The 15,124-nt window shown below is 39.2% G+C and overlaps 1 protein-coding gene across 2 annotated transcripts in view; it reads left to right on the top strand.

Annotated features, from left to right (window-relative positions):
• Nucleotides 1-2,891: 2,891 nt before the first annotated feature.
• The window catches only part of LOC105001992 (L-lactate dehydrogenase C chain), a 27,375-nt gene continuing 15,142 nt past the window's right edge, over nucleotides 2,892-15,124 (top strand). For both annotated transcript variants that reach the window (XM_010858444.1, XM_010858443.1), the window contains exons 1-4: nucleotides 2,892-3,194; nucleotides 3,317-3,451; nucleotides 9,045-9,162; nucleotides 14,399-14,572. In XM_010858444.1, the coding sequence (XP_010856746.1) occupies nucleotides 3,326-3,451; nucleotides 9,045-9,162; nucleotides 14,399-14,572 (418 nt within the window). In that variant the 5' untranslated portion in view covers nucleotides 2,892-3,194; nucleotides 3,317-3,325. The remainder of the gene's footprint in view (nucleotides 3,195-3,316; nucleotides 3,452-9,044; nucleotides 9,163-14,398; nucleotides 14,573-15,124) is intronic.

The following is a 15,124-nucleotide window of genomic DNA, read 5'->3' as shown; positions in this document are numbered from 1 at the left end:
TGGCCGTCTGAGGAGGCCTTACAAATAGCTGTGAAAAGAAGAGAAGTGAAAAGCACAGGAGAAAAGGAAAGATATAAGCATCTGAATGCAGAGTTCCAAAGAATAGCAAGAAGAGATAAGAAAGCTTTCCTCAGTGATCAATGCAAAGAAATAGAGGAAAACAACAGAATGGGAAAGACTCTCTTCAAGAAAATTAGAGATACCAAGGGAACATTTCATGCAAAGATGGGCTTGATAAAGGACAGAAATGGTATGGACCTAAAAGAAGCAGAAGATATAAAGAAGAGGTGGCAAGAATACACAGAAGAACTGTACAAAAGAGAGCTTCATGACCCAGATAATCACGATGGTGTGATCACTCACCTAGAGCCATCCTGGAATATGAAGTCAAGTGGGGCCTTAGAAAGCACCACTACAAAGTTAGTGGAGGTGATGGAAGTCCAGTTGAGCTATTTCAAATCCTGAAAGATGACGCTGTGAAAGTGCTACACTCAATATGCCAGCAAATTTGGAAAACTCATCAGTGGCCACAGGACTGGTAAAGGTTAGTTTTCATTCCAATCCCAAAGAAAGGTAACACCCTATACATAGATGTAAAAAACATTATTTGCCAACTGAACATAAGCAGTGGTTCTGTGCCACTACAGGGGGAGATTTTGTAAGAACCTTCACTCTGGAGGCCAGTAACAACTGTTTTTCAGTCACTTAGTTGTGTCCAACTCTGTGACACCATGGTCTGCAGCATACCAGACTTCCCTGTCTTTCACTATCTCTTGGGAGTTTGCTCAAACTCATGTCCACTGAGTCATTGATGCCATCCAACCATCTCGTGGTACTTAATTTTAAACCAAATAGTTCTGGTAGTTATCTATTCAAAAATTTTCTTTAGATCTCCCTCAAAATATTTCTATAACTATGACCTTCTTCAGGCCTAAAAACCATACTTCCAGAGGTTAACTAGAACAATGTTATGGTCATCACTTCCAAACTTTCCTATTTGAGAGACAGTTAAGAGAACTATGTTTTTTAATGGGTCTCAAATGTAGAAGGATAAGACGAGCCTACATAGGCCTTACAATTAGCTGTTATAATAGGATTTGCCTTCCTATAGACTTCAATAGCCTTAAGATATGTTACACAGCACAAAATTCACTCTTTTAAAGTGTATAGTTCTATGGATTCACATAGTTATGCAACTATTACCACTAAGAACTGTTAATTATCCCCCCAAAGAAATATGAAGTTATTCCTATACCCTTTTGTAGACTCTGATGCAGTCTTTTAAAAAAACATATTTACCCTTATTTCGTGTTCACACAATAAATTAGCTAATATCAACATGACAAAATGCTTAACAGATTAAATATTTCATGAATTTTCAGATTTAATCTCGTAAAGCTTCCTTACTTTCTGGCACATTACATGTTCCATGTTCACCATGTATCTTCCTGCCCTAGGCAAGGGTAGGCCAACTCTGCAAGGAGCCCTGATTGTTTTTAATGGAATATGATCTCATTTTAATAACCTTGGGAAGTGGACAAAGCAGGCCTTAGCCCCATCTTAAAATAAGTCGCCAGTTGGTAGGAGAAGCAAAGGGGATGTTCAGAATATGTGCCTTGGGCAGGTATGAAGAGCCTCTTTCTTCACCTACAGTAGGAGTTTGATCACTATGAAAATGACACTTCTTTTGGCATGCAGGTGTAGAGCTTGGATCTGGAAGTCATCCAAGTCAGCACTATCTCACACTCAGTCTCTAGTAAATGAGGTACAAGGGCCAGAAGATGTTGTGGAAGGAAGTAAACAAGCCAAGTGGTAGTACAGATTCAGTAGCCACTGCCACACCTGAGAAGCCCTTGCCTGGGGCTAGTAATAGGTTGTGAAAAGTGCCATAAGAGAAACGAGAGATGTTGGGAGGGGAATGGTAGTTGATATATTTGTCAAGGAAAGTTAGAGGAACTGCAGTTTTTGTTCAAAACTGAAAATGAGGAACCAACTTTTGACAAGGGCTGGTGATGAACAGGGAGGCCTGGCCTGCTGCGATTCATGGGGTCGTAAAGAGTCAGACACGACTGAGCAACTGGACTGAACTGAGCTGAACTGGGGAAGAATTTTGCAGACATACGCAACAGCAAAAAGTCCTGAAATGGGAAAAAGCCGTCCAAAAGCTGGAAGGAAGTGTGGTGTCTTGAGAAGATGGAGGGATGAAAGGAGGCCACGTATTGACCACTTCTTAGATTGTAGTAAAAATTAGTTAAGTGCATCGGAAAGCCATTGAAGGATTTTAAGCAGACTTATTGCATGATCTAAACTACATTAAAAAACAAACAAACAAACAAACAAACTACTAGCTTTTATACAGGAAATGGATTATCTTTTACATTTTGAAAAGGGATTCAGATGCAAGTGATGACAAAAGATGACAGGTGAGGTTGTGTGCCAACCTGTGAGTTATAAATTCCTCGCATAAATTAAAATCACCTTAGAACACTAACCATGCCCTTTTCATTACCACCTTGTTTTCTCAATTCAGCATTTCGAAGCATCGTCCTCAGGATGCTAGTTTTAGCTGGCCCACTGGTGAACAGGAGGTGCTCGCCTGAGAGTTCTTTCCCACGAAGGCTTCGAGCTTGCCCCCTTGCCCACCAGGTGGGTCTGGTCTCCAAAATTTCAGCTTTTAAATCAGTCTGAGGCCTAGACCAGCCGAAGGAAATGAAACGACACACCAATATCCCTCTCTTGCACAGTCTTTGAGACCAACTAAAATTCCTTACACGAAGATTACGACAACACGACAGCACGTACTCACGAACCCACTCACACCAAAGGCCAAGCCCCTGCCAATGCGCCTGCGCACGAGGCGGCCATGGGGCGGAGCTTGTGTGCTGACGGAGAAGAGGCGTGCGTGCGTAGGAGCGTGCTTGCCTAACGGTTCAGACAGTAACGGTCGCTGGGCTTCACGCGTCTACTCACATCGCTATGTAGGTTTTCGTGGTGTAGCTTAAAAAGCGACTTAAAGGTCGTGCGTTGTGCATTCCGGCCTTGGGCCACAAGATAAGCGTTTGTGAGTGACTGGGACTGGAGCGAAAGTGGTGGCTTGGGGCAGGGAGACGTTTTAAAAACTTCTCGGTGCCCCAGTCTCTTAACACTGATAGATACACTCGTCGGTTTTCTACCCCTCCACACCTGGCGAGCAGGTATTTTTTTTCCTTTGGCTTCCCCCTTCTGACATTCTGCAAACTCAAGAGGTACTTCCATAGATATTAGAGTGATTAGTTCAGGGAGATTGCTTCCTCTGAAATTACATTATCTCTATCAGGTTCTCAAAATGTCATCTGTCAAGGAGCAGCTTATTGAGAATCTAATTGAGGAAGATGAAGTCTCCCAGAGTAAGATCACCATTGTTGGAACTGGTGCTGTAGGCATGGCGTGTGCGATTTGTATCTTGCTGAAGGTAAGTGATAAGCTTATACTGTGGCTGAAAATAAATGAGCACTGATAGGTCTTGTAGATGTTGAGCGCAGGGTTGCAGGGTTAACCCCTTGACAGCAAAGAAGTATCACCTGATTTTTTACTTAAGAAACATTTATTTAGAGTTTACCATGTGTGAAGCATTGCCAGGCTGTGTAAATTTATTCATAGGAGACACACTGATTAAATTATTTTTGTTAAGATTAAAATGTAACCTTAGCAAAATAATGCTAATATTACGGGCTTCTCCGATGGCTCAGCTGGTAAAGAATCGACTTGTAATGCAGGAGACACAGGAGACCAGGGTTCAATCCATGGATCGAAAAGATCCCCTGGAGGAGGAAATGGCAACCTATCCCACTATTCTTGCCTGGAAAAAAATCCATGAACAGAGGATCCTGGCAGGTTGCAGTCCAAAGGGTCGCAAAGAATTGGACATAACTGAGTGACTAAGCACACATATGTGTTTAGTCAGACTATTTAAATTTATTCATAGAAACATTTATTATATTATTTTGTTAATATAACGTTTTCTGTTAAAGTAATTCATCACTTTGCCTTTCTTGAAGAGTAATGTATGAAAATCATATTTCCCAATGGCTTATACTTACATTTTTTTAAATTATATAAGCATTACCTGCTCATTATAAAACAAAAGCACCTAATTTGATAAAATAACAATGGAAGTCCTTTAATTTTCCTTACTATTTCCAGAATATCTTTCCACGTGCCTGTTGGCTATTTGTATAGCTTTGAAGACGTGTCTGTTTCAAATCTTTTGCCCATTTTTAAGTTGAGTTTGTTGTTGTAGGAGTACTTTTTATATTCTAAATATTAACTGCTTATTAGGGTAAATGATTTTCAAATACTAGGTTTCCCTTGTGGCTCAGCTGGTAAAGAATCCACCTGCAATGCTGGTGACCTGGGTTTGATCCCTGGGTTGGGGAGATCCCCTGGAGAAGGCAAAGGCTGCCCACTCCAGTATTCTGGCCTAGAGAATTCCATGGACTGTATAGTCCATGGGATTGCCAAGAGTTGGACATGACTCAGTGATTTTCATTTCACTTTCAAAATTTTTCACCCATTCCTTGGGTTTCCTTTTTGTTCTGTTGGTTGTGTCCTTTGATACACACAAGTTTTAAATTAAAAAATTTATTGGAATATAGTTGCTTTACAGTGTTGTGTTTCTGCTGTACAGTGGAGTGAATCAGCTATATGTATACATTTTTGTTGTTCGGTTGCTTAGTCGTGTCTGACTCTTTGCCACCCCATGCATTACAGTACACCAGGCTTCCCTGTCCTTCACCATCTCCCAGAGCTTGCTCAGGCTTATGTCCATTGAATCAGTGATGCCATCCAGCCATCTCATTGTATGTCGTCCCCTCCTCCTCCTGCCTTCAGTCTTTCACTGCATCAGGGTCTCTTCTAATGAGTCGGCTCTTCACATCAGGTGGCCAAAGTATGGGAGCTTCAGCTTCCAATGAATATTCAGGGCTGATTTCCTTTAGGATTGACTGGTTTGATCTCCTTGCAGTCAAAGGGACTCTCAAGAGTCTTCTCCAACATCACAGTTCTAAAGCATCAATTCTTTGGTGATCAGCTCTTTTGGTCCAACTCTCACATCCATACATGACTGGATATGAGAAAAACCATCCAGACCTTTGACTACTTTGTGGGCAAAGTGATGTGTCTGCTTTTTATACGCTGTCTAGGTTTGTCATAACTTTTCTTCCAAGGAGCAGGTGTCTTTTAATTTCATGCCTGCAGTCACCATCTGCAGTGATTTTGGAGCCCAAACAAATTGTCTGTCACTGTCTCCATTGTTTCCCAGCTATTTACCATGAAGTGATGGGACCGGATGCCATGATCTTAGTTTTTTGAATGTTGAGGTTTAAGCCAGCTTTTTCACTCCCTGCTTTCACCTTCATCAAGAGGCTCTTTAGTTCCTCTTTGCTTTCCACCATAAGGATGATGTCATGTGCATATCTGGGTTATTGATATTTCTCCTGGCGGTCTTGATTCCAGCTTGAGCTTCATCTAGCCCGGCATTTCCCATGATGTATTCTGCATATAAGTTAAGCAGAATAACAACATACAGCCTTGACACACTCCTTTCCCAATTTTGAATCAGTTCAGATTGTTCCATGTCCCATTCTAACTGTTGCTTCTTGACCTGCATACAGATTTCTCAGGAGGCAGGTAAGGTGGTCTGATAGTCCCATCTCTTTAAGAATTTTCCACAGTTTGTTGTGATTCACACAAAGGCTTTAGCATAGTCAATGAAGCAGAAGATGTTTTTCTAGAATTCTCTTGCTCTTTTCTATGATCCAATGGATGTTGGCAATTTGATCTCTGGCTCCTCTGCCTTTTCTAAATCCAGCTTGAACATCTGGAAGTTCTTGGTTAACGTATTGTTGAAGCCTGGCTTGGAGAATTTTGAGCATTAGTTTGCTAGCTTGTGAAATGAGTGCAATTGTGTGGTGGTTTGAAAAGTCTTGGCATTGCTTTCTTTGGGATTGGAATGAAAGCTGACCTTTTCCAGTCCTGTGGCCCCTGTTGAGTTTTCCAAATTTGCTGACATATTGAGTGCAGCACTTTTAACAGCATCATCTTTTAGGATTTGAAATAGCTCAGCTGGAATTCCATCACCTCCACTAGCTTTGTTTGCAGTACTTCTGCCTAAGGCCCGCTTGACTTCTTAGGCAGAACCCATTTGAAGAAAGGCAGATTCCAAAGCAAATACATAGTTTCATTAACATAGCTTAAGAAAAATATTTCCATAAGAAAAATGCATTGGTTTGTTGAGCCATTAGCAGCTCAAAGTTAAGTTCAGGTGTAACCAAGTGTCCCGACAACACAGGATTCAAGCCAAATAATCTCAAGACGGATAAATAAAAATCCCCATCTAGACACAGTCTTGTGAAATTAGAAAATATTAAAAACAAAGAGAATTTTAAAATGATCAGAAAAGAAATTACCTACAGAAAAGGGAGTGGGAGGTAGACTGACTTATCAAGATCTTTCTTTCCTCTTAACTCTACAAAATCAGAGCTGATATGGGCTGCTGCTGCTGCTGCTAAATCACTTCAGTCGTGTCCAACTCTGTGCGACCCCATGGATGGCAGCCCACCAGGCTCCCCTGTCCCTGGGATTCTCCAGGCGAGAACACTGGAGTGGGTTGCCACTTCCTTCTCCAATGCAGAAAAGTGAAAAGTGAAAGTGAAGTCGCTCAGTCGTGTCCGACTCTTAGCGACCCCCTGGACTGCAGCCTGCCAGGATCCTCCGTCCATGGGATTTTCCAGGCAAGAGTACTGGAGTGGGGTGCCACTGCCTTCTCCGAGGATTAGAAGAGAGAGAAAAACGTCTGCCACTTGCAGTTTATTTCCTCCTGCCCCTTAGGGATCCCTAGCCTTCCTACCTGACTGTCATTCCTAGCGCCTCTTTTTTGGACTTCCTTCCATTTAGATCACCACAGAGCACTGAGTATAGAGTTCCCTGTGCTATAGAGTAGGTTCTCATCAGTTATCTATTTTATGGATAGTATCAATAGTGTATATATATCAATCTCAGTTTCCCAATTCATCCTACCTCCTTCTCCCCCTTGGTGTCCATATGTTCTCTACATCTGTGTCTCTTATTTCTGCTCTGCAAATAAGAGTTCATATGTACCATATGTACCATTTTTCTAGATTCCATATATATGCATTACCATGCAATATTTGTTTTTCTTTTTCTGACTTTGTAGTTCAATGTATCTTTTTATTTTTGTTATTGTGCTTTTGGTGTTATATCCAAAAATCACTGCCAAACCTAATGTCATGAAGTTTTCCCTCTATCTTTTCTTCTAAGAGTTTTATAGTTTTGGGGCTTACATTTAGCTCTTTGATCCATTTTTGGTTAATTTTATCTATGGTATAATGTAAACAGTCCAACCTTATTCTTTTGCATGTGAGTGTGCAGTTATCCCAATACCATTTGTTGAAAATGCTGTCCTTTCCCTATTGAATAATCCTGGCAGTCTTGTTAAAAAATACCTGACCACATATGTGGGAGTTTCCCCCCTGGACTCTCTTGTGCTCCATTGGTCTATATGTCTCATTATGTCAGTACCACACTGTTTTGATTACTGTAGCTTTGTCATAAATATTGAAATCAGGAAGCTTGAGATCACCTTCTTTATTCCTTTTGAAGATTGTTTTGGTTATACAGAGTCTCTTGAGATTCCATAAGAATTTTAGAATGGAATTTTCTAATTCTTGAAACAAATTTTGTAGTGGTTGCATTAAATCTGAAGATTGCTTGGAGTAGTATTGACATCTTAATAATACTTTATCTTCCAGTCCATGAACATAGGATGTCTGTTTATTTGTTTCTTCTTTAATTTGTTTCAGCAGTTTTGTAGTTTTCATTGTTAAGCTTTTCACCTCTCTAAATGTTTTAAAGGTATTTTTAAATCTTTATAACAACCTTAGGAGGCAGGTACTGTTATCATCTCCATTTATAGATGAAAATACTGAAGCATATATGTTAAAGAGCTTGCTCCTGGTCACATGCCTAGGAGGTGAAAAAGAGGTGAAAGGGCCAGAATTCACTTCCACTTTCTAAGCTCACAGACACTGTGCTCATTTGTTATGCCTGGGCCGTATGCCCATTTGTGAAGTAACTGCTGAGTCCAGAAGGAAGGATGAAACAATTGGTTGGGTCTGGGTGTATGGTTACTTACCTACCCCTAAGTTGGAGGGCTAATGTTAATTGTAATATACCAAGCTACATGAAGTGGTTTCCCAGAGGTGCCTACCTTTCATTTTTGGCCATAAGGATTCATACTAAAAAACAGCTTCAAGTTCAGAAATTAGGCATAAGGGTTAAATATAATAAAATCCTTTGAAAGGATTTCATAAGTTTTTGTTTGTTTTAAAGATGTTATCTGAAGTGGGGAGAAAAAACAATTCTAAAAAACTTAACAATTACTTGAAGGCAAAACAATTAATACTTTTTGCTGCATTCTGTTGTTTACCTTAACTTCTGGTGTCTTTACTACATTCAGTTCAGTTCAGTTGCTCAGTAGTGTCCGACTCTTTGCGACCTCATGAACCGCAGGACTCCAGGCCTCCCTGTCCATCACCAACTCCCGGAGTTTACTCAAACTCATGTCCATTGATCGATGGTGCCATCCAACCATCTCATCCTCTGTCGTCCCCTTCTCCTCTCGCCTTCAATCTTTCCCAGCATCAGGGTCTTTTCAAATGAGTCAGCTCTTCGCATCAGGTGGCCAAAGTATTGGCACATTAAAAGACTTTTTTTCTTTTTGGCCAAGCCTTGCAGCTTACAGGATCTCTGTTCCCTGACCAGGGATCAGTGAAAGTCCAAAATCCCAACCACTAGGCCACCAAAGAACTCCTGTAAAGAATTATTATTTTATACCACTTTTTCTACAAAAATGTAGCACTTCTTTGCAGATTATTTACCATCTGAGCTATAGGGAAGTCTGATTATAAAATAACCACATAAAATTTTTTCTTTTTCTCTTAAAATTGAAATGGGAACATTTTATTCAGACCTTTCATGTATTTTAGGATTTGGCTGATGAGCTTGCCCTTGTTGATGTTGTGACAGACAAACTGAAGGGAGAAACAATGGATCTTCAGCATGGCAGTCTTTTCTTTAACACTCCAAAGATTGTCTCTGGAAAAGGTTAGTTTTATAAAATTATTTTCAAAACTTAAAAAAAATAGTGAAGTCTATCAAATTGTTGTCAATAAGTATAAAATTTACAATAGCACCTTTGTAATTAGGACATATAATTTAGAAGGTTAATATTTTTAACAAAGAACATTCCATTCTGATTGGAGAATATTTGATAAATATAAAAACAGTATTAAATTTTTAAAATCTCTCTTGTTAATGGTTTTGTGTATTTCTTTACTTTTTTCTATTCGTTTGTTTTTTACACAACTGACATTGTATTATATAAATGCTTTTTAAGCTTGTCATTCAGTTGTATATGTTTTCCCAAAGATATGCAGTCTCAAATAGTTTTTGTAATATTATTGATACATTTATCTATATTCTTGTTTTTTTTCATATGTGTATCTATATTTTTTAACCGGTTTTTTAGACAACCAGGTTTCAGGGTATAGTTTGAAGCTATAGAAGAGGAAATGGAGAGCTTAGCCCGATTAGCATTAACATTACGTTTTGGCCAACTAATAATTAAATAATTATTTAATCATAAAGTAGTATATACAGTGTGCTTTTTGGTAATGTGATTCAACAGATTTACTTGCTACTAGAAGCCCTCTTGTCTAACATGATTGGAACTGAAAGTGGTTCAGTTCAGTTCAGTTCAGTCACTCAGTTGTGTCAGACTCTTTGCGACCCCATGAATCACAGCACACCAGGCCTCCCTGTCCATCACCAACTCCCGGAGTTCACTCAAACTCATGTCCATCAAGTCGGTGATGCCATCCAGCCTTCTCATCCTCTGTTGTCCCTATCTCCTCCTGCCCTGAATCCCTCCCAGCATCAGAGTCTTTTCCAATGAGTCAACTCTTCGCATGAGGTGGCCAAAGTACTGGAGTTTCAGCTTTAGCATCACTCCTTCCAAAGAACACTCAGGACTGATCTCCTTTAGGATGGACTTGTTGGATCTCCTTGCAGTCCAAGGGACGCTCAAGAGTCTTCTCCAACACTACAGTTCAAAAGTATCAATTCTTTGGCTCTCAGCTTTCTTCACAGTCCAACTCTCACATCCATACATGACCACTGGAAAAACCATAGCCTTGACCAGACGGACCTTTGTTAGCAAAGTAATGTCTCTGCTTTTCAATATGCTATCTAGGTTGGTCATAACTTTCCTTCCAAGGAGTGTCTTTTAATTTCATGGCTGCAATCACCATCTGCAGTGATTTTGGAGCCCAATTACTTACTTTTAAAAGTAAGTGCCTGTTAGAACCATCATAAAATTTTATGTTGACCTGAAACATGTAAATGTACAAGAACTTCATTTGCTAATTTTCTGATTGGAGGGTAAGACCTTTGAGCATGGCTCAGCTGATTGGAGTTTTTGCAGTTTTTTTTTTTTTTAAATAGCATACCAGTAATAATCATTTCTATTTCTTTAAAGTACTATAATTAGTTTAAAGATACTCATGAAGCAGTCTAATCACAAAATGCTAATAAATTTTTATGGTTTTTCTTCATTTTTATTTCTCATAACTAAAAGAAAGATTTTAAAACAGCTTTATTTTAACGTCTTTCTAAAGCATTCAACTTAATTTTCATAGTAACAGTCATTAAAAAATTAACTATGAAATACTTGAGACATAAAAAAGAGCTAGAGCTTAAGTATAACAAACATCAATGCAGCCAGCACATAGCAAAAGAAGTAAAACATTACCAATTCACTTGACACATTCTCTGTGTTAAATCTATTCACATCTTAATCCTGAATGTCGTGTTTACTATGTATTTCTTTCTCCTTCATATTCTAGTGGTTTATGTCATATTATGTAATTAATATATCTGGCCTAAATATGTTTGGGTAGAAACATGACAAATTCTTGATATGCAGCAACTCACAAGCACAGAAGTATACAGACATACTAGAAGTCTACTATTAATAGTTGAGAGTGTTCAATATACCTTGGGTATCAGTATGTTTTACATCAGTTAATCTGTTGAATTTGTTGAGCAGAGTCAAGTTAAAAAGCTACTCCTGTATTAAAATACTTTTAAAAATCATTCAGCTTTTAATTTCTAGTAATATGGCAGGATAAGTACCTGAATCAATCCTTTTGCTATAAATAACAAAACTTCTGCAAAAAATATGAAAGAATAAATATCAATACTTAAAGAATTGATAAGCTCTTAATAAAGTTAAGACATTTTCAGAACAGGGACTGAATGAAGGCAGGAAATGGTAGAGTTAAACAGCACTATTGCTAGTTTTCACTAGCTAGTGTTAGCCAAACCTAGGGAACTTGAATTTTGGTTTTCCCTGCCTCAAAGGAGTTAGCAGACTGGAGACAGCCTAATTTGAGGAGGTGCATAGGAAATAACCCCATAAAGCAAGACCCCGGTGGACTACACCAGGGATCAGTAAACTTTTTTCTGTAAAGGGTCACATAGTAAGTATTTTAGGCTTTGTGAGCAGCATAGTCTCTGTCAAAACTTGCAGCCCTTCTGTTGTATTAAAGCATCCATTGACAATACATAAGCATGTGGGTGTAGCTATATTCCAATGAGACTTTATTTACAAAAACAGGTAGTAGAACAGATTTGGCTTGCTGGCCTTAATTTGCCAATTTCTTAATGTAAGAATGACCTGGAAATAATTCCCTTCTCTGTATCTCTGGGAACTACAAGTAAAATTGACTGTCTCAGAAATGCTTTAGTAAAAGAGGGAAATGGCTGCTAAGGATTTGGAGCCACAAGTTGGCCCTTTAATTCCAATAAAAGCTTAGCAATCTTAAGATAGTCTCTGGAGGAAATACATTTTATTTAAGGCTTCAAAGAACTTCCCCAAATAAAGTTTCATGGAAGGTAAACATCTCACAGTATGAATAATTAAATCTACAAGAAAAAATGAGCAGGAACCAACAGAGGCCGCAGTAGATTTCTGATAGAGAAATTATAAAACAAATTATAATTTAACTGTGATTATTTAAAGAATAAAGTGCAAGCTTGAAAATATCAGGATAAGATAGGAAACTATAAGAAAAAGAACAGATTTTTAGAAATAACCAGATATTAATATAACTTCTGAATGTGAAATGGAATGAAATAAAAAATTAATAAATTTAATAATAGAGCAGACATATTTGAAGAAACAAGTGGTGAATCTAAGGCAATTACCCAGAAGATGGCAAGAAGGAGAAAATATGACAGGTTAAGAATCATAGCGTATAGACTGAGACAGTGTAAAATACTACTTAGAAGAGTGAATCAGGCAGAGGAAATACTTGAAAAGATTTTGATTCAGCATTTTGGAGAACTAATGAAAAACAACCCATGGATTCAAGCCAAATAATCTCAAGACAGATAAATAAAAATCCCCATCTAGACAGTCTTGTGAAATTAGAAAATATTAAAAACAAAGAGAATTTTAAAATGATCAGAAAACAAATTACCTACAGAAAAGGAAGGGGGAGGCAGACTGACTTATCAATAGTAGCAGTGAGAGCTGAAAACAATAGAATGATATCTTTAATGTGTGTCTGAACTTAGTTGCCCCAGGCATATGGGGTTTTAGTTCCCACACCAGGGATGGAACCTGACTCTTCTGCATTGGACCGTGGATTCTTCTTTTTTTTTTTAAACCCTTATGTGGAGGTCTGACTTTCAGTAGATTGCTGTAAGGGAGCCGCTCTGCTACGTATGAAACCCAGACCCAGAAGCAGGTCCTCTAGGAATGGTTTAGCACCAGGTTCCCAGGAACCATGCTGTGCGTGTCAGGGGAGGGGGCAACCTCCTTTCTGGGCTGTACACTGTGTTCCAGGATGAAGCACTCTCTGCACCGGACCCTAGTCCCTATGTGGTGGGTGCACAGCCCCAAGGGACGTGGGTGGCAGCCCAAGGAATGCAGATTCTTAACCACTGGACCACCAAGGAAGTCCTATAATACTTTTTTAAAAAGTCCAGTATGGGATACTGAATATCGTGTTGTTGGGCTTTATAAGTGAAATATTTTACAACTGGTCATCAGATTTAGAAGGTTAATTTTCTTATGTGAATGAAGAACTTTTTTATGATCTTAAGCATAGCCCCTCACAATAATTGTTATACATTCTCACTCTTCGAATCCTCAAACACACATAAATTCTCAGAATTCTAAACCTCTGATTCATATGGTATTTCTAAGAATCCAGAGAGTTGAGTTGCATTGCCTCAGGCTTTAATAAAAAATAGAAATGTGGGCTAAAAGGGATGGTAGGTTCTATTATTTTGTTTTTTTAAATCATGTGAACATTGGTAAATCATTAGTGACAAGATTTCCTTCAGGTTATACTGGGTAACACTGTTGTTCAGTCACTCAGTTGTGTCCCACTCTTTGCAACCTCATGGACACCATGAGCAGGCTCAAGCATGCCAGGCTTCCCTGTTCTTCACCATTTCCCTGAGTTTGCTCAAACCCATGTCCATTGAGTCAGTGATGCCTTCCAACTGTCTCATCCTCTGTCACCCTCTTCTCCTCCTGCCCTCAATTTTTCTGAGCGTCAGGGTCTTTTCCAATGAGTCAGCTCTTAATATCAGGTGACCAGTGTATTGGAGCTTCAGCTTCAGCATCAGTCCTTCCAATGAATATTCAGGGTTAATTTCCTTTAGGATTGACTGGTTTGATCTCCTTGCTTTCAAAAGGACTCTCAAGAGTCTTCTCCAACACCACAGTTCTAAAGGATCAATTCGTCAAGGCTCAGCCTTCATGGTCCAACTCTCACATCAGAACATGACTACTGGAAAAACCCTAGCTTTGACTATAAGGACCTTTGTCAGCAAAGTGATGTGTCTGCTTTTTAATACATTGTCTAGGTTTGTCATAACTTTTCTTCCAAGGAGCAAACGTCTTTTAATTTCATGGCTTCCCTGGTGGCTCAAACAGTAAAGAATCCACCTATGATTCAAGATATGCAGATTTGATCCCTGCGTCAGAAAGATCTCCTGGAGAAGGGATTGGCTACCAACTCTAGTATTCTTGCCTGAAGGATTCCATGAACAAAGGAGCCTGGCAAGCTATAGTCCATAGGATCCCAAAGAGTCAGACGTGACTAAGATAACATTAGTGTGTGGAAAATCTGTTCATTTGGAAGTGTGAGCCATGACAGTAGTGAAGTACTTTAATACCATCACCATACAATAGACTTTTAAAGAATTAAGGCACAGAGATCATGGCAGTCTTGATCCAAATATTTTCTTTTGTTTCTTTCTTTAGATTACACTGTATCTGCAAATTCCAAATTAGTTATTATTACAGCAGGTGCACGGCAGCAAGAGGGAGAAAGTCGCCTTAACCTGGTCCAACGTAATGTGGATATCATGAAGTCAGTCATTCCTGCCATAGTCCAAAATAGTCCTGACTGTAAGATGCTTATTGTTTCAAATCCAGGTGAGTCTTTTCTATTCCCTTTAACTGCATAAGGATGATATTTCCATTCAGTTCAGTTACTCAGTCATGTCCAACTCTTTGCGACCCCACGGACTGTAGTACGCCAGGCCTCCCTGTCCGTCAGCAACTCCCAGAGCTTACTCAAACTCATGTCCATCGCATCAGTGATGGTATCCAACCATCTCATCTTCTTTCGTCCCCTTTTCCTCCTGCCTTCAATCTTCCCAGCATCAAGGGTCTTTTCCAATGAGTCAGTTCTTCACATCAGGTGGCCAAAGTATTGGAGGTTCAACTTCAGCATCAGTCCTTCCAATGAATATTCAGGACTGATTTCCTTTGGGATGGACTGGTTGGATCTCCTTGCAGTCCAAGGAACTCTCAAGAGTCTTCTCCAACACCACAGTTCAAAAGCATCAATTCTTTAGCACTCAGCTTTTTTTATAGTCCAACTTTCACATCCATACATGACTACTGGAAAAACCATAGCTTTGCCTAGACAGACCTTTGTTGGCAAAGTAATGTCTCTGCTTTTTAATATGCTCCAATACTCTT

The sequence above is a fragment of the Bison bison genome, unplaced genomic scaffold (assembly GCF_000754665.1).
Source record: "Bison bison bison isolate TAMUID 2011002044 unplaced genomic scaffold, Bison_UMD1.0 scf7180017864388, whole genome shotgun sequence".
In the NCBI taxonomy this organism is placed as follows: Eukaryota; Metazoa; Chordata; class Mammalia; order Artiodactyla; family Bovidae; genus Bison; species Bison bison.
This window is presented reverse-complemented; position numbering and strand designations above follow the sequence as displayed.